This window comes from Rhinolophus sinicus, linkage group LG06, assembly GCF_036562045.2.
Source record: "Rhinolophus sinicus isolate RSC01 linkage group LG06, ASM3656204v1, whole genome shotgun sequence".
NCBI lineage: Eukaryota > Metazoa > Chordata > Mammalia > Chiroptera > Rhinolophidae > Rhinolophus > Rhinolophus sinicus.
This window is the reverse complement of record NC_133756.1, coordinates 143,114,627-143,135,243: the sequence shown is the minus strand read 5'-3', so window position 1 is coordinate 143,135,243 and position 20,617 is coordinate 143,114,627. Positions and strand designations below refer to the sequence as shown.

At 34.5% G+C, this 20,617-nt stretch overlaps 1 protein-coding gene across 1 annotated transcript in view; it reads left to right on the top strand.

Annotated features, from left to right (window-relative positions):
• The window catches only part of CCDC73 (coiled-coil domain containing 73), a 253,095-nt gene that overhangs the window by 171,941 nt on the left and 60,537 nt on the right, over positions 1–20,617 (top strand). Inside the window, exons 3-4 of the mRNA XM_019738516.2 lie at positions 5,844–5,993; positions 18,864–18,935. Of these exons, the coding sequence (XP_019594075.2) occupies positions 5,859–5,993; positions 18,864–18,935 (207 nt within the window). The 5' untranslated portion in view covers positions 5,844–5,858. The remainder of the gene's footprint in view (positions 1–5,843; positions 5,994–18,863; positions 18,936–20,617) is intronic.

Sequence of the window (20,617 nt, the reverse complement as noted above, 5' to 3'; positions counted from 1 at the left end):
GTAGAACATTTCTTACCTTTAAGAAACATTCCATTTGCAGAGGCACATTGAACACACATAGAATAACTGGTGAATTATTGTTAAACTTTGTAGTGTTGAATTTGAGCACTCAGTAGGAATTTGGAGAATGGAGGGGTCAGAGTGGTTTAATGTGCTTAGGGAAGGATTCCTTAATGGGTAGGGGCCTTGAATTGGAGTTAAAAGATGAATGGAATTTAGATAAGAGGGAAGTTAAAAAATTATTCTAGGTACACAGGTGAGAATGAGCATGGATTAGGTAGGAGACAGTACAGAAACTATATAGAGGATACCTTGGTCCTCTGTTGGATATAGAAGATTAAAGTTGAAAAGGAAGATGAAACTATAAAGTTCGGAACCTTTAAAAATTGGGCAGATGCAATTGGGTTTGATTCATAGGATTGATCTTGTGAATGTTTATTAGCTATGTAAATAAAATATGTCATACTGCTGATAGAAATGAAGTTTAAAAGTTTGGCAGAAAAAAAGTACAAATTTTGATTTGTTAAATCTGAGGTGAAAAAAATACAAGTGAGTACTTTTGAAGATTTATTGGGAATCATTCACATGGGAGTCACTAGATCGAACTTTGAAGATAACGTAAGAAAGTAGATCCAGAAAGGTCAAGATCCAGAAAGGTAATCACGTGACTACCTATTAACAGATATGTTATAACAACTGATTCCCGGTCTATTGCTCTTTGAATGATTACTTATGTGTTTATAGCAGGGGTCACTAATTAAATACCTTCAAGGACTAGGGAAGTAAGGTAAATTCATTTACTATTTAACAGATATTTCTTTAATATCTGATATTACTTAGTCAGGCCCTGTCCTAGGTGCTGAAGACACACCATGGCCAAGACAGGCGAGACTGTGCTGTCACAAAATGTATTCTTTAAAAGAGGAGAAATAATAAGGTTAATAGATAATTAACACATAAGTTGGGTGCTAGTAAGTGCTGTGAAGAAAATAAAGCAGAGTGATGTGCTGAAGAATAATGGGATGCAGTGCATCCTGAAGCGTGAACATTTGAGCTGAGCGAGGCCTGAGAAACATAAAGGAAACTCTGTGTAAATGTGGAGAAAGAACATTCCAGACAGAAGGAACTGCAAGTACATAGGAATACATTTGGCATGTTTTGAACTGAAAGAAGATTTATTCAGTGTCTATTATGTGCCAGATAAAGTGCTAGGCTCTGGGCGATAGAGCAGCGAATAAAACAACACTGGCTCCCAAAGCTGAGTGGCAAATCATCTAGATTTGCATTATCTGGTAGACATTTCTGTTGGTAACTTGAGGTGTTTTATATAAATGAGGAACATTGTAAACATGTAATTATCATTTTGCTTGTTTTATTTTTTCCCCTTAGTCTTTGCCAGACAATATTTAAGGCCTAGAACAAATGTTGTCTTTTCTTTAACACTCTTCTTAAGCCCTGTAGTTAGAATTAATTGCTTTCTTATCTGTATTTTCTATAGGTACTTCATCTAGGCTTCTATCTTAGTGTTATTATCACACCATTGGTTTCTATGTCTATTTTTCCAACCAGGTTGTGAGCTCACATCCTGAAATATTAGCATAGTGTTCTACATATGCTAAGAACCTAATTAAAGTTTCCTTGATCAACTACTATGTGCAATTCATCATGAATTTTTTTGAGGACTAACATTATTCAAAGTGTTGTTCTATGCACAGCAGAGTTTATATAATTAAACAGGAGGTTTTCTTGTCTTTTTTTTTTTTTAATGGGTAACAATGTGTTTTTTCCAGGACCCATCAGCTCCAAGTCAAGTTGTTGTCCTTCAAGCTATTCAGTCTAATTGTGGAGGGCCAGGAGGTTTGTTTTGAAATCCTGTTTGAGGCTTCTGGTTAAACATGATGAATTGACTACATAAGTTTATTTTTCTCACTTCATTAAAATGTGTAAAAAGGGTGTTAACTCACAGAGTCAAGAGGGAATGGGAGATTATTCAACAGTGGCTGTCAGAAAGCAAATAGAGGAGTGGTGACGGACTTAAAAGTTTGGAAGTACGCTCAGTGCTTGGAAACACCAAATACTCTGAAAGACAGGAATAAGGCTGGGGCATAAAAAGGGAGATTTATTGAAAATCTATGTACAGAATATTTGAACCTTTCCAGGTCTCTTTCTCTACAGAGATGGGAAAGTTATGCTCTGAAGAATATTGAACCATGGTAGTTCTAGTCAGAAGTACACCAGACATACTGGAGGACAGGGATGAGGCATGGATGGGACTGCAAATGAAAATTGAGTAAAATCTACCCACTGAACTGTGAAACCCTTATCCTATCTGTCACGCTTCTATCAGGACATCTCTACATTTATAATAAAAAATGTACCTCCTATTCACCCTTCCATAAGAAGTTACTGGAGTTTACTCTATCGCAATGAGGAAAAAAACAAAAAGAAGTCATAGGAACCAGGAAACAGAAGAAAATGACGGTGGAAAATAGCAGCTAACTAGGCCAGGTTGGAGCAGCAGAATGGAAAGATGTGGGAAAGTGATTAAAATAATTTGGTGTGTTTGAATATTTAGAAAAAATGTTATAGGGACGTCTGGTTAGCTCAGTTGGTTAGAGCGTGGTTCTCATAACAGCAAGATTGCCGGTTTGATCCCTGCATGGGCCACTGTGAGCTGCGCCCTCCACAACTAGATTGAAACAACTACTTGACTTGGAGCTGATGGGTCCTGGAAAAACACACTTAAAATAAATAACAGTTAAAAAAAAATTAAGAAAAAAATAAGTTATATGACTGACATTTTTTTGAGCATTTGGAAAAAGTATGTGGCATGTACAAAGCAAAATTAAAAATGGAAAATTTCTTCTGTATGTACCTCTACTCCCATTTTGATCTGTCACAAATCTTACCATCCTTCAAGGCTGCACTAAAATACATCTTCCTCCAAGGAGTCATTTCTGTCTCACTAATTAGAGTGGTCCTTTCCTTTTGCTGAGCAACCATAATAACATATAAGTATCTTAAAATACATCTTGAATCTGGAGTCATTGTAGATAATTTCCTAACATCACCAGAGAAGATTAAACTAAACCAATTATGGTAAATAGGCAAGCAACTCAACCCTGGCCAAAGAGATCTGAAGGGAAGTATATTCTGATGAGAGGCATCTGACAAAGTTTTCCTTGCTCCTAAGAAAGAGTCACAAGAGGAAATTAGCCCTTGTGCTGGATATTGTTTTGTCTCGTCTTAACACCTGGAATTGCTGAAGCCATCTTAGATCACAAGGGGAGTCAGCTTGAGGGCAGTGAGGATAGCTGAGTAGTGATAAGGAAAGAACCTTGGTCCTTGACAACATTGTTTAGGCACCAATTATATCATACCAGGAGTCTACCCAACCTCTACACTTCCATAATGTAATAAATGCCTCTCTTGTTTAAGCTAGTTTCAGTCAGATATTATATTGTCTGCTGCCAAAAGAATTCTAACTAATTCAATGTACTCCTATATATTTGTGTATCTATTATACCTATGTATATCTATATATGTATAACGTGGTTATTAGGTATACAAGACAACTCTTACATTAGATAACCCCTCAGGGCAGGGTCATGACTTATTTAATTTTCTTTCTTTGCTTTGTTTGGCTAATTTTTTATTTTAAGCAAAGTTAACATTTGCATTTGGTTAAAAAAAATATGGCTGATAAGCACACATCGGAAAACAGCAGCAATCTCCTGGCCTACATCTCCCCATTCCAATGTCCCAGAGTCAGCTATGTTCACTTACTTTGGCTATTTCTTCTCATATTTACCTTTATACAGAGGGTGGCAAAAAAATATATATACATTTTAAGAAAGGAAAGCGGTATTAAAATTGTAATACCCAATATATACTGATAACAAAAGATGAATACAAGTCATGTTTGACTTCTGCAATTACAAGAGGTGCTCAAAGTGGTTACCATCAGCGTGCAGACACTTCTGATTATGGCAAACTACTGCTTGAGCAACGTTGACCAAAGTGTCCACTTGTATACATTGTTTTGGCACCCCTGATATATCTAAATACAGTTGACCCTTGAACAACACAAGGGTTAGGTGTGCTGACCCCTGTGCAGTCAAAAATCCACATATAACTTTTGATTCCCCCAAAACTGAACTACAAATAGTTATCCTTCAGTATCTGCAGGGAATTGGTTCCAGGCTACCCCCCCCCCCCCCCCCCCCCGCCCAGGACACCAAAATCCACTTATGCTCAAGTCCCCTTTATAAAATAGTGTAGCTCAATACATACAGTTGGCTCTCTGCATCCAAGGACTCCCAATGGCTGGTTGAAGACGGTACAGGTATTCATTGGAAAAAATTGAGTGTTAGCGCAGTTCAAACCCATGTTGTTCAAAGGTCAATTGTAATGTAATTCTGTTTCTTGATGTATACATTTTACTGTATTTTTTATATCTTGTTATACCGTGTTTCCCCAAAAATAAGACCTAGCCAGACCATCAGCTCTAATGCGTCTTTTGGAACAAAAATTAATATAAGACCAGGTATTATATTATATAATATAAGACCGGGTGTTATATTAAAATAAAACTGGGTCTTATATTAATTTTTGCTCCAAAAGACGCATTAGAGCTGATGGTCCAGCTAGGTCTTATTTTTGGGGAAACGTGGTAGTAATTTAGTTCACTTATATTATTCACAATCACCACCACTTTTCCTCCTTCCTCAATCTTCCCAATATACTTAGAGCACAGTTTTGATTGACTCAATGGTCAGTTTACACCAGGGATTCTCAAAGTGCGAAGATTCTTTCAGGGGGTCTGCAAGGTTAAAAATATTTTCATAATATGACTGTTATTTGCCTTCTTCATTTTCATTTTTTTATTAGAGTACAGTGGAATTTTAAACTACATGATATGATATTGCAACAGACTAAATGCAGAAGCATATATGAGAATCCAATTTTCTCCTTTTAAGCCAGACATGAACGAGATTTACAAATAGAAAACAATGCCATTTTTATTGGTACATTTTTTTGTTTAGGAAAACTTTATTTTTTATAAAAATGTTTAATGTTAAGATTTCATGGATTTGATATTTTTATTTGAATTAATAAGTATTTTTAAATTGTCTCAGTTTTAATTTTATAAGCTCTGGATTATACTAATGTCAGATACACAGTTTTTATGTTGTACTATTTTTATACGAGGTATTAAGATTGGGAGAGGCTAAGTGAATGGTGGGTAGGACTCCCTGTACATTTCTTTGCAACTACTTGTGAATTGATCATTATTAAAACGAAAAGTTGAAAAGTTTCTTGCAGCCTAACTCATGCATTTTTCTGGGTTGAGAAAGATATTTAAATGCCTTGGTTTTTAATAAAAGGCAGTTACTCGAGTCCTCCTCTTCCAGTTTTGGTGGGTTTAAAGATTGCGTTGCTATTGGTATTCACATCATTCTTACAAAGTGCTTTATATGAAGGCAAAGTTGAGGAAGTGCAGTTTATCTCTGCCTTGGTATGAAACAAGTGAAGGGCCAAGCCTTGCCTGCAACGTAAGGAACCCAGACTTTAGGACACTGGGGTTAGGGGCAGAAAATTTAGTCCCTAAAGGCCCTAAGGTAACAGAATAAGCCTCAGTCACAGAGAAACAGTATAATCATTGTTGCTAAGTGTTTTGTGTATCAAGATCAGAATAAAAGTGATGACCAAACTGTTATTCAGTGTTAAACCTGGAGGATTATGGGATACAGGTTGTTATATTTTTATGGTAACATTTGTGGTAACATTTGTACTTGAAAAATGGTAAATGATCTTTTACTGTTAAATCCTTTATATTACAGGAAATAAATGTTAATATGGAGGACGATTTTAAGACTGGATCATCATCTACCTTTGCTCCTCAAAGTTCTTCAGAGACATTGTTTTCTATTCAACTATTAGATTTCAAAACAACTTTACTGGAAGCCTTAGAAGAATTACGTATGAGAAGGGTAAGTGCCTTGTCAAAATGCTTTTTAAATCAGATAATTTGCTTTGTCCAGTTTTTTGGGTTTAAGAAAAAAAAAAGACCTAACAAAATAACTTCTTATTTAGAAAGATGAAATACAGGTCAAATGATGAAGCAAAAGAGAAAAGGATAGATTTAGATTTAGTTGACATCAGGGAATGGTAAAGAAGAATTTATAAACTAAAGCAAAAAATACAACAGAGATTTTTAGATTGTTAAATACTTGATAAATAGGCTAACAGTTATTGAGTGCTTCAGAATTTGTAGATAGCACTGTAGTTAGATACTGTGGCTGATTTAAAAAAAACTGCTTTTCAGGAGATTACATTTTGTTAAGGTTATGAGATAGGTGCCTATGAAATGATTAAAGAATGAAACGACAACATGTGATTAAGTGACAAAATAAATGTATGTAGTAAGTATTCTGAGTTCAAAGAATAAAATATTCTATTTTCAATGTGATAACTGTGAGATTTTTAGAAAGGAGACATCTAGCACAAAATTGTTTAAAGTATGTTTTGTTTCAGCAGGAGATCTATATTGTTCAAAACCCCTTAAAAGCATTTCATTTCTGAGACTAGGTTTAAATTTAGAGAATATGCTGTCAGCTTTCTACAAGATAGATTGGAGTTGGTAAGATTCTAAAGAGAAGACAATAAAGTATAAAGCGATTGTAATAATGATCTGGGGGTGAGGTTACTAGGACTTCTATGTAACCATGAAGATAGAACAGAAGAGACAAAAAGGAGAATCAGTAGAGTTTGGTGACTTCCTGAAAATGAGCTATGAGAAAAAAAGAGACTTGAAACAACATTTTTATTATGTGAACCTTGTTCTAGGATTTAAAAATATTGAAATTTGTTGTCATAATAAGAAAATTTAATTAGCACAATGTTCATCCTATTATAAAGCTACTTATTATCAAAATAACAAAAGTATTTAACAAATAATCTTGCTAAGAAAGGGTATCTTGGATAAGAATTAAAACAACTTTTTTTGTAAAATTAGCTTAAAATGATATCTTTTGTAAGTAAAGCAACTTGAGGTAACTGTTTAAAACTTTATATTTCATTTTTTTTATGTTTCAAACATTATATTTTGTCTGTTTATATTTCCAACTTGAAAAATAAGCTTCCTTTAAAAATCTTTTTAAAAATTTCAAGGTAGCAATAGAAATAGTATTTTTATTATAGTAACCAAATGCAGGAATATATACTACTTTTAATACATTCCTCACTGAAAGGAGAACTTTATTCTTCAAAAGGGGAAAATTTTTCTCTTTTATTGGAAAAAATAGTTATTGATTTTCACATTTACCATAATGGCAACACTTTATCCATATTGCTGGATTTTAGTTTTTTTCCATATTTTATTAGGAAAATTCAAAAAATACATAATAGTTAAAAGAATTTCAGGGTGAACTCCCATAATACCCACTATGATGGGCAGAATATTGGCACCCCAATGGTACCCTAATCCTCAAAACCTGTGACTAACTTACCTTACATCACAAAGGGACTTTGCTAATATGTTAACCTTACGAATTTTGAGATAAGGGATTATGCTGGATTATTCAGGTGGGTTTAGTGTATTCACAAGGGTTCTTATCAGAGGAAGGAAGGATTATCAGAATTGGAGAAAAAGATGTGATGACAGAAGTAGGGGGCATGGTCAGAGAGAGATTTGAAGATGTTATGCTTTGAAGATGGAGAAGGAAGCCATGAGTCAAGGAATGCAGGTGGAAGCTGGAAGAGATAAGCAATTCTCCCTTAGAGACTTCAGAAGGTATATGATCCAGCCAACACTTTGATTTTAGTCCAGGAAGAACATTTCAGACTTTTGACCTCCAGAACTATAATACAATTAAATGTGAATTGTTTTAAGACAATAAATATGTTGTAATTTGTTACAGCAGCATTGGGAATCTAATACACTCATCACCCAGATTCTGTGCTTTATCTCATATTTATCTCTCTATCATTGGTCTTTTTTTTGTGTGTGTGTGTGTGATGCATTTCCATGTAAGTTTGAAATTGTACACTTCAGTATGCATATCATTAACTAGAGTTCAATATTTTTTGTGTATTTTTTTATTAGTTTCACGTGTACAAAACAATGTAATAGTTAGACACTTATCATTTATATCCCTCACACAGTGATAACCCTCCACCCCCAATCTACTACATCTCTGACATCGCATACAGTCGTTACATTTCCACTGTCTCTATTCCTTATGCTGTACTCTACTTGTGAATGTGTGTGTGTGTATATATATATATATATATATATATATATATATATATATATGTAAAATTATAGTTAACATTCATTATCATTCAGCTTCAGGTGTACAGCACAGTTATTAGGCATCTACACCGTCCCTGAAGTGGTCTCGCTAATAAGACTTTTGTGTATTTTTCTTTTAATATAAAATGCAGTGAGATGTATAGTTTTTAAATGCACCATTTCATGAGTTTTAACAAATGCCTATAGCCGTGTCACTCAAACCCTCGTTAGGATACAGAACATTACTATTAACCCCAGGAAACTTCTTCGTGTCCTTTCTCACTTATTCCTCATCTTTATCCATCTGGAGGCAACCGTTCTTCTAATCTTTTTCACCATGGGTTACTTTATCTGTGTTCCAGAAATGCATATAAATGGAATCATATCGTATTTTTCTTTTGCATAAGTTTTCTTTTACTGTGGATAATATTTTTGAGATTCATTCATGTTGTTGTACATGTTGTTCCTTTTTTATTGCTGAGTAGTATTCTATTGTATTAATGTAACAGAGTTTGTTCTTTTCATTGATGTACACCTGGGTGGTTTCCAGTTTGCTATTATGAATAAAGCTATTACCGTATGAACATTTTTTAAAAAGGTAGAACTAAAATACTGAAACACAGTTACTAGTAAACCTGGATGGGATTGATTCTTAAGTCCTTGTATTACTTAGGAGGTAAAGATATAGAACAACTAAAGACTTTGTTTAGATATGTAGGCATATTACAATTTCCAGGATAATCAGTAAATGAATAGAAATAGAGGTTGTATCTTCCCAAATAGTAGAAAGAAAATATGCAATTGTAATAAATTGTCTTGGATTTGAAGTTGCAAATATCCTTTATAAAAAGCAATTTTTGGTCTTAGCTGTCTTCTAAACTTTATCCTCATAAAAAAAAAAGTGTTGATGCTATCTTCTGTATGGTATAGTGGTGATGGAAACATTACTCCAAGTTCTGTCAAAACCGATAAAACTGTACATCACAAACAGTGAATTATACTGTATGCAAACTTGATAAAAATTCAGTAAGGATGTTGGAAGAATTCCAGGATGCAATGCAGACCGTAAAAAAATATATAACTGTTTTACCAATGTATGACATCACTTCAGTGAAAGGAGTAAGTGGGAAAAGAGGCTGACTTAAGTAATTTTGGGAAACAGTTTTTGAGTGATAATGTAAGGCTGAAGAGAAAAAGAAAGGTACAATTGGTAAATTTGTTTCTCGTGGGAGTAAGACAAACTGTTTTACAGGTGTGCTAGGGTTGAACAAATAAACTAATTGTAGACAATGAGAGCTAGGTAAAAAATTTTTTCTCTGTAGAGGGAAAAAGTTACAAATAAGCAAGGCGGGAAGGCTAGAATGAGCTCTGTGGTGCTAGATTAGAGTTGGGGATATAAATATGAATTCATGATAAACAGATAGAAAGATACAGAAATTTTATATATTATGTATTATATTAGTATATATATGTACATATATATATATATATATATATATATATATATATATATATATATATATTAATTAGTACACATACATATATGTTCTGGCTCTGCTGAAAGGGCCTAGAAGTAGTGACACTGCAATAGCAGCAACCATATATAGTGCCCAGATCTTGGTTCTAAATATCATTATTTAATAAAAGAAACCATAACTCTTGGAGAAATGGCTTATTCTGGTTGAACATCTTGTAGTGCTGGAAAATAAGGAAGTACTTAGAACAGCATTTCAAAAGGATACAGAAGCAAACCTGAAATAGCTCCCCATGAACAGAACTGGAGCAATTTGAGCAACAAAATAAATAATGATGGTATTGGATTATAACCCAGAGAATAAAATAAATATCCATTATTCCCTACTGATATAAATAAATGAATAAATAAATGGGGGAGATGGGACAAACCTTCTTTATAGAATATTCCAATTAATAAATGTAGGAGGAAGGAGAAAATTGAAAAATTACCCTTAGAACATCACAGTAGTAATTGTTGTAGGAAAGATCCACTGACGAATCCTAAAATTAGTGGGTAAAACTTTGAGAAACAGAATAATTGCACAGTCACACAGTATATTACCCAAATTATTTAGTAAGTTATGGTGGTGGTTCTATATATGTTCACAAATTGTTTGATACTCCTCCCTCCAGGAAGCGGAGTTTAGTTTTGCTCACCTTGATTGTGGACTAAGTTCTAATGACTATGAGATGTGATAAAAAAAATACAGTGAATGTTTAAATTAAAAAAATTATAGTAAAAGACACATTGCCATTAATCCTCCTCAGAATATTCTCCTGGCTTCAAACACACTTATCCCATCATTCTTGCCACTTTCTGAAGCAGTTCTGAAAGTCCTCTTTCATGAGTGTCTTCAGTGGCACTGTCATGGCTGCCTCGATGTCCTGAATTGATTCAAAATGTTTTCCTTTCATGGTCATTTTGACTTTGGGGAAGAGCCAGAAGTCACATGGTGTCAGATCTGGTGAATAAGGTGGATAAGGACACATCGTAATATTTTTATTTGACAGAAATTGCAGTACCAGAAGCGATGTGTGACATGAAGCCTTTCTGTTGTGATCACAAAATACGGTGAATGCTGCTGCCGAGTGCCATCCAATGGAAAGGCAGGGATCTTCAATACGGGAAGCAGCATGCAAACCTTAGTAACTGTGTGACAAGTTTCAACTTGTTTGGTGCAGTCAATCGGGTGTGAGCTACGGTTGAGAGGTGTGTTTTAAAGTGTGCCACAAATCATCCTCCATCATGACAGTGCTGGGTGTCACACATTACTTACCTGGTATGTGGCAATTTCTGTCAAATAAAAACATTTACAATGTGTCCTCATCCACCTTATTCACCGGCTCTGTCACTGTGCGACTTCTGGCTCTTCCCCAAAGTCAAAGTGACTCAGGACATCGAGGCAGTCACTACAGAGCAACTAAAGACACTCATGAAAGAGCACTTCCAGAACTGCTTCAGAAAGTGGCAAGAACTATGGGTAAGTGTGTTCGAAACAAGGGGGAGTATTTTGAGGGGGATTAGTGGCAATGTGTCTTTTACTGTAATAATTTTTTTATTTAAACATTCACAATATTGTTTGATCACACCTCGTAGAAGATAAAAAGGGCAAAAGTAGTTGTTTACTGTGGAGAAACCTGGCAGATACCACTTTAACTATGTGATTAAGGTTAACATCACTAGAAATCATGTGTTATCAATAATTCATGTGAATATCAAATACTCATGATGTGACGAGAAGGGAACTTTACCTCTATGGTGTTCTTCCCCCAAATCCTTGTATGCTGGAATTAACACAAGAGAGGGGACATTACTCATTTTTTTCCTTATGGACCTAAACTGGTAATGATATTTGAAAAAAAAAAGTAGAATGTTTCATATTAATGAGCTATAAATAAACAATCTGAATTAATAGAAAGTTTATATTGAATCCATAATGTGTTTTTTAGAAGTTAGACACATTTCTGCTAAATTCCATTATCAGATAGATCTACAGAATAATTGATGAGTAGGAATGAACAATAGCAGGGGTGTGACGCATTCATCTTATTTCAGGATTCATATAGTGACATGTGATATGAAGACGGTAGGAATTGTGTTGAACTGGAGAGCCTGTGCCTTCAGTTCAACCTATATCTGTCATTCAGTACTAGAAAATTATTGCCATATAGAAAAATGGGCCTTGTACTATCAGCTCTTACATCTATTGAAAAGAAAGTAGAAATCCAGATTTTAATGTGAAATCTGTTAGATTCTAAATATTGAAAGTGGGTTGGAAGTTTTTTGTTTGTTTGTTTGTTTGTTTTTCTTAGTTTCAGGTGTACAAAACAACATAATGATTAAACATTTATACCCCTCACAAAGAGATAACCCCCCTCCCTGTCTACTACCCCTCTGACATTGTATATAGCTGTTACTATACCATTGACTATATTCCCTATGTTATACTTTATATCCCGTGACCATATATAAATAAATTTAATTATAGTTGACATTCAATATTCTACATCAGCTTCAGATGTACAGCGCAGAGGTCAGGCATCTACACAGTCTATGAAGTGATCCACCCAATAAGTCCAGTACCCATCTGGCACCTTACATAATCGATACATTATTATTTATATTCCCCATACTGTATTTCACATCCACATGACTATTTTGTGACTACCAATTTGTACTTTCTAATCCCTTCGCCTTCTCCTGCATCCCCCAGCCCCCCTCCCATCTAGCAACCATCAGTGTTTTCTCTTTATCTCTGAGTCCACTTGTATTTCTGTTTTGTTTGCTCATTTATTCTATTCCTTAGGGTCCACATGTAAGTGGAATCATGTGGTATTTGTCTTTCGCAGTCTGACTTACTTCTCTTAGCTTACTATTCTCTAGGTCCATCCATGTTGTTGCAAACAAAATGTATTTCTAAGCCAGATCATCTGTACAATGGGAGTGAAAAACTTCTACCACGTAACTTTCAAACTTTTAAACTTTAAATTGATTAAACATCTAAACAGAAATAAATCCTGGAATTTTAAATTAGCAGTAAATAGCAGCCAGTGGAAAATTGGGTATTATAAAATAGCAGTGACTTGCTAAGAAAATTGTGAAGGAAAACTGGGTAATTAATGGTATAATATGTAGTAAATAAAGCAGCATTTCAGTGCCCCATAAAATTAGTTATGCTATCAGTAGAAGTTGAATGTGTGACCCCTTTGTAATTATAATGATTTGTAGAATATGTATCTTTACATTACATGGAAAACTGATAAAATGGGTGTTATCTACATTACTGAAAGGTAACATTATAATTCTATTATGTTAGGATTTTAATTTCACTTTATGCTTTCTATTAAAAATTGCTGTTTACTTTTTTGGGGAACTTTTCATTCTTATCTTCCATTCATTCTTCAAGCAAATTTCAAAAGTTATTAATAAAAATTCTTATTAAATTGTCAATGAGAAAAAATATATTAAATTTGTGAGAAAATCCCATCTGTAACTTCAATAAAGTATCCAAGAATATAGAATCTTAAAAGTGTTTATTTTTTTATTAGCTGCCTTAGGACTTCAAGGATTTAAGTGTTTTTACAGAAACAATAAAAGAGGGGTAATTTGATGGTTTATTTACTCTTTATAACCTTTAGAAAGTGTCATGCTTTTTTTAAAGTGCTTGCTTCAGGCTGCGGTTTTACAAGATGGGCTGTGTATTGGTCAGGCCTCTTCAGTTCTTGACCCTGAACAGATTTAGGGACATGGTAGTACAGCAAGCGCATGTCCCAGCAGCCCAAACTGTAACTGGGTACTTTTATTCTCCTTTTCAGACTCATAATCCACCTCCTACGAAATTGCCCAATTCAGTTTTTCATGTTGTCTAATAAAATACTAATCACTCTTTCAGATAGTTTTTTGGTTTGTTTAGCTACAAAGTATGGTAGATAAATATCTCTAATATGCGTGAGATACCCTAAGAGTTCATATTTTCGCAAAGGGGATTTGAGGCTTTGGATGATATCCTCCTCTAGAGAAATTTTATTATACTTTTGCTTCTGGAAGTTAGGATGGGCAGATCATTTTACCTAGCAGAGACTGAACTGATTGGAGGCTAGGTTTCCATCTCTGTGAGGGCTAGTTTAAAAATCTCTTTCTTAATTAGTATTTAAACTACTGTTTTTATATTACAATGATTTCTGAAATAGAAAAAAATGTTAATATTAGACCATTCATAGTAATTTTTAAAATTCTATTGTTTTTTTCCATTCAACAATTATTTCCAGTTCTTTTGAAATGTTCTACCAAATAATCAGAATATACTTGTATGTTTAAAATAGGTAATATGATTTTGACTGGTTTTCTAACTTTTGTGGGATATGAAGATTAAATTCTGAAGTTTTTGAAGGAAAGGAGTATATCATAACAATCCATAGTGTCTTACAGAACCACAGTCTTTCAAAGGTAACATAATGGTGTGTTTAAGAGGCTCTGGAGATAGATCATTGAGATTCGAATACTGGCTCTGCTTACATACTCCACTTAAATACTCACTTACCTAGTATATGACTTCAGGCAAGTTACTTATCCTCTTGCTAATCCAGTTTCCTCATCTATAAAATGGTGATAGTAAGAGTACTTACCTCATAAAATTATACCTAAGATTAAATTATTCAATGCATTAAAAGTGCTTAGAACAATATTTAAATCACAGTAAGATCTCAGAACCCACTCTAGCCACTAAAAGAGAAGAGCATAACCAGGCGCACTCAAAGAAAGCAGTATCTTGCACATTTTCAATTCAACTGCTTTGCGAAAACACACATTATATGTACCTCCTCCCAAATGTGTATTCAGTTACTTCCTTTTTTAATATGTTTGACAAAAGATGTGCATTACTGTTGGTATCCATTCTTTCTGTTATGCCATGTTGGAAGAACCCTGATTGTGTTTTAGGATCTACTTCTCACCAATATGAGTCAGGTAAATCCTGACTGGTTTTAACTGCTCTTGAAGGTCTTATGCACTCCCCTACCAATGACTGGCTTAGGAGTGGACATGTGATCTAGTTACGGTCAATGAGATATTAGAAGATGTGTGTTGGGAAGTGTCTGGGAAAAGTTTTGTTATCCTTTTATTAAGAGATTATACTTTTTCTATTGCAGGGTAATGTCCTTTCTGTCCTTAATGTCTGCAATTAAAGTAGCCAAAGGGTGAAAAGCTGAAGGAAATTCAGTTAAATAATGGTAAAATGTAAAGTAAAGGTGGGCAGACTCATAGTCCTTGATGGTATTGTTGAGCCAGTGAAAATCAATCCTAGACACAGTCTGACGTTAGAGTCGTTGTCATGTTAGATAAGTCCTACAGGCCACTGTGAGTTGGGGTCTTTTGTTGTTGCTACTTACTGCTGAAAGCATTTTAAATGAGACAACTTTCAGTAAAGCCTACCTTTGAATACCATAGCATAAGTTTATGTGTGTGTGTGCTATAAAACAAAGAACATTTAAGAGAGTCATAAGAAAAATCTTTCATAACAAAAACATATTTTAACTGTCAGCATTCACGCTTTGATTTCTACCATTTTTTTATGAAAATTGTCAAACATAGAGCAGAACTGAAAGAATTTGACGGTGAACACTCATACAGCATTAACATTTATTATACTTGCTTTATCACATAGCTATCCATCTATTTCTCCTTCAACTTCATTTTTGATGATTGCAGAATAAATTGCAGGCATCAGTGCACTTCCTCCTAAATACTTCAGAATGCATATCATAAAGCAGTTCAGTATTTGTTTATAACTTTTTACAGTAAAATTTACATACAATGAGGCATAAATCTTAACTGTACATTTGATGAGTTTTGACAGACGTGTACCCCTGTGTAATGCAAGCCCTTATCAAGATGTGAAATGTTTCCATCAACCCAGAAAGTTCCCTCATGCCCCCTCCCAGGCAAATTCTACCCCTGTCCTCTCCCCAAGAGGCAACCACTCTTTTGACTTTTTTCCATATTCAATTAGTTTTGTTTTTTTCTAACATTTCATATAAATGGAATCATACAGTCTGTACTCTTTTAGGTAAGGCTTCTTTCACTCAGCACAATGTTTTTAATCCATCCATGTTGTGTGTATGAGCACACAGTATATAGACATATGTAGACTTTTTCCCTAGAGTGATTATAAATTGTGTTGTGCTTTTAATTTTGGCTTCTGCATTTTTATTGTTAGTGTATAGAAATTTGACTGATTTTTGGGGGTGTTAATCTTATATCCCATGACTTTGTTCAGCTCATTTATTAGTTCTGAGAGATTTTTTATAGATTCCTTAGGATTTTCTATATAAAAAATTATTCCATTTATAAATAGAGACAGTTTACTTCTTTCTGAAGTCTGATCTGTTTTCTTTTTCCATTTCTTTCCCTCTCCCTCCCTTTCACCCCTCTAGTCCCTCCCTCCCCTCTCTCTCCTGCTCTCCCTCTCCGTCTGTCTGTCCATTCATCCATCCAAGCCTTATTGCAGTGGCTAGAACTTCTATTAGGTTGGTGCAAAAGTAATTGCGGTTTTTGCAATTGTTTTTAACCTTTTAAATGGCAATTACTTTTGCACCAAGCTAATAGTAGTTCGTTGAATTAGGACAGTGAGAGTACTGTCCTACCTTGTTCTTGATCTTACAGGGAAAGCATTCCTTCTTTCATCATTAAATATAATGTTAAATGTAGCAGTTTTATAAATGCTCTTTATCTAATTGAGGTAATTCCCTTTATTCCTAACTGGCTGACAGTTTTTTATCATGAATGAGTCTTGGATTTTTGTCAAATGCCTTTTCTGTGTCAATTGATATGCTCATGTAATCATTCTTCTTCAGCATAGTGATACAGTGACTTTGATGAGCTATTGAACTAGCCTTCCATACCTGGAATAAACTCTACTTGATCCTGGTGTATAATTTTTTTTATACATCATTGGATTCCATTTGCTAATATGGTATTGAGAATTTTTCCATCAAATCTTGTCAGAGATATTGGGCTTAGTTTTTTTTGTTTTTTGTTTTCATACTGTCTTTGTCTGGTTTTGGTGTCATGGTAAACAGGCCTTTAAAAAATGAGGGATGTGCTCCTTTATCTTCTATGTTTCTGAAAGAGGCTTGTGTAAAAGTAGTGTTAATTCATCTTTAAACATTTGGTAGAATTCTCCAGTGAAACCACCTGGGCCTGGAAATTTTTGGGGGGAACTTTTAAGTTAATGGTTATAGAGCTATTTAGATCCTCTGTATCACCTTGGTTGAGGTTTGGTAGTTCATGGTTTTTGAAGAGTTGGTCTATTTCTGTAAGTTGTCAAATTTATGAGCATAAACTTATTTGTATCATTCCCTTGTTAACTTTTTAATGGCTGCAGTATCTTTGTACATAGTTTCTTTTAGCTCTTTAAGCATATTTAAAACTGTTGACTAAAAAGTCTTTGTCTAGTAAGTCCATTGTCTGCACTTGCTCAGGGACAATTCTTACTAATTTCTTGTTCCTGTGTATGGATCACAGATTCCTGTTTCTTTGCATGCCTTGTAATTTTTTTGTTTAGAACTGGACATGGGCATTTTGAATATGTGGTAACTCTGGAAATTAGATTCCTCGTCTTCCCCAGCGTTGTTGCTTGTTGTTGTCATTGTTTGGTTTTTATTTTACTGAAATATTATGTAAAGTCTGCAGTTTTTGTCTTGTCTGGCTACTGAAGTCATTGTGCTCTTAGCTTGCTTATCAGCTACTGCTTTGTTTGACAGAGATTTCCTTCAATACAGGGACCCCAAAGGAAAAATAAACACCTCCCAACGTTTCCAGAGGACTCTCTATGTGTGTTGGGGCATACTTTCAACACTCACCCAGGCATTTTCAAGTCTACTTGATAAAGTTTTCAACAGAAGCTTCAGATTTCTGTAGTGATACCTTGTGTTTATGGTGTGGGCTAATTCAGGAGTGTTCCATTATTTTAAATAAAACCAGAGGTTTTTCTACATAACTGCTGCCTGCCTGGCTTAGGCCTCCCCACTTAACTTTGGGTCTTCCCTTTAAGCTGCTTCCCAGAGACAGTCTGTCTTTGCAGCTCTTTCAGTTGTATTTCCCTGTTCTTGTTAGTGGGGTAGTTGTGGCAGGTGGGGGAACAGATGCATTCTGTGTTGTTCTTATTAAGCCTCAGTCTTAGGTGAACCTGAGTCTCACGGTGGGATCTTCACAAGAGTTTTGATCCCTCTTTTGTGATTAATGCTGGGTGTGGCTTATATTCCTGCTCCTCCTCCAGTGATAGAGCTGTTGTTTTATTTCCTAGCTTTCTCCTTCCAGCTGCAGTGGGTTTCCACAGGTGCTCTCATGCTGTTGTTTTTATTGCCCTTCCCGCTGTAGATTAGGCTTTTGTTCCTTAGGAAAGGTAAGGAAGATAAGTCTATCCAGGTAGAATTTTCAGTGGTGGCTGTTGGTCCCCTTTCCCAGCTGCAGAGGGTTTCCACTGGTGTCCTTAGCTATAGTTTTTGTTGCCCTTTTCCCTGCAGATTAAGGTTTTTGATCTGCAGGGGAAATAGGAAAGATGGCTTATAATTGCTCTTGACTTCTCCCCAGCCAGTACCACAGACAAAATGTCCTCAGGATTCTTTTCATCCTTCTCTATAAGTACCTGGTGGGTTTCCTGGAAGGAAAGACTGGTAGAAGGTATAAACCTCTTTATTTCTGGGACCCCCAGGGGATTTACATTACTATACTAGCCCACATTCTGTCTTGAGCAATTTATTAAGGTCTGTTAGCTGAGGTTCTAGTCAGTACTCAGTGGCTTATGTCCCAGGTAAGCAAGTGCTGAGGTTCTGTTCTCCCGGCAGGCACCTGTGTCTATCCAGGTTTTGGATTACTTCGTTGATATGAGACTTCATTTCTCTGATGGGTTTGTCTATTTAATTTGCAATAGGTCCAGCTTTTTTCTTGTTGCAAGTGTGGGAAGATGCTCTTTTTATCTCTCTAGAAAGAGCTAAAACTGGGAAATTTAAAGTCCTAATTTTCCTAGCATTTTTCTTCTTCTTTTTGACTTAGGAAGCAGAAATTCAATATGAAGAGCAGATTGGTAAAATTATTGTGGAGACACAAGAACTGAAGTGGCAAAAGGTAAGTGTTTTTTTTTCTCAGATTAGCATTTTTAGCATCTATTTTAAAATGTATTCTAGTCTTTAATTGCAAAGTTAATGTTTAAATTTCCTAAACATATTTGGAGGACGGGGCATCATTTTAAACAAATTTTTAAGAAAATTCCAACCCAGACTGTTAATAATATTTGGGCTTCCAGAAAACTGAGAATAATTTTTTTTTCAGGTTTTCTGATAAGAAAATAGCTGAGGGTAACGCTGAAAACTACTGTGAACTATTTCACATCTGAGAAACATATTGTGCGTTATAGAGAAGTCAAAACATTTTTTAAGTGACACCTCAGAATTGTATCATATTTTCCTAGGCTATTGTTACATACCGTAATGAAATACTAAAAAATTGTATCAGATATGATTTTCTCTCCAGCCTTATCCATATAAAAGTATTTTTATAGTGCTTCTCATGCCTTTCCACCAGAGTAATCTTAACAGCTAAAAATTGAAAGCTTACTTATCATGGCCCTTCTTCTCACTACTTGGCAATATTGAAACAGGACTAGGCGGTAACATATAAGAATCAGAATTGAAGTGACAGAGGATAATTTTCAAAAATTAGCTATAGGAATTAAAGTATTTTAAATTAATTGCTAAGTCTGGGAAAAATAAAAAGTTGTATGAGAATAGAAATGTAATTGTGGTATATTATATAGCTCTGCATTGAAAAAAAATTTCAGTCATAATAGTATAAGTACTGAATATTGATTTAAATCACAATTTTTATATAACTCTATTGGAAGAATAGAGGGAGGAGATGTATGGTAACAGTTGTATAGGAAAGTTAATCTCCCAACTATCATAATGGGAGGTCAGTAGATAAATTTTTTAAATTGTTAAATCAACATATATTTAGAAACATGGATTCAAATAACAGAAACATTTGAAAGTGGTTGCTATTTTTATGCCTAATTTTTTTAAATTATGAGAATTATTTGATAAAAATAGAGGAAAAACTTTTAAAGTCATCTTGAGTCTAAAGGACAGAATGCACAACTTCTACCAAAAAAGGGGGGAAAGGAGGGAAAAAAAGAAATGGAATCAAACCTGTGAATATTTTTCAAAAATGCCCTGTGGTAGTTTCGGTTTTAGAAAAACTTATTTCAGTGAATTTAAAGAATCATATGTTGCCATGTGAACATTTATGCTTAGATAATAAGATTGGTTTCTTTGGAAACTCTAAAGCTATATTCTACTTATGTACTAAGATTGTTAATTTTAATAACTTTTGATGAAAGATATTTTCATGACTAATGCTTTGGACCAAGCCATATTCAGAGTTAAAACATTTCAAAAAACAAAGTGTTGGAAATGTAATGGCTCTGTGCGATGTCAGAGGGTTAGTGGATAGGGGGGTGGGGGGTTCACACAATGTAAGGGATATAAAAGAGAAACATCTAAGTATTACTTTGTCTTGTGCACCTGAAACTAATAATAAAAAAAAAAGTTGTACCCTCTAAAACAAAACAAACAAAACAATGTGTTTTATCATGAAGGAGCAACTGGAAGCAAAATTATTGTATGCTGATTTCATGACAGTTAAAAAATCATAGAATTGGTTTAAAGTTGCATTTCAAGAGCATGAAGTAATACATATGTGCAATAAGTATGTCTAACTTTTATTTAAATTATTAATCCAATTAAAATTTA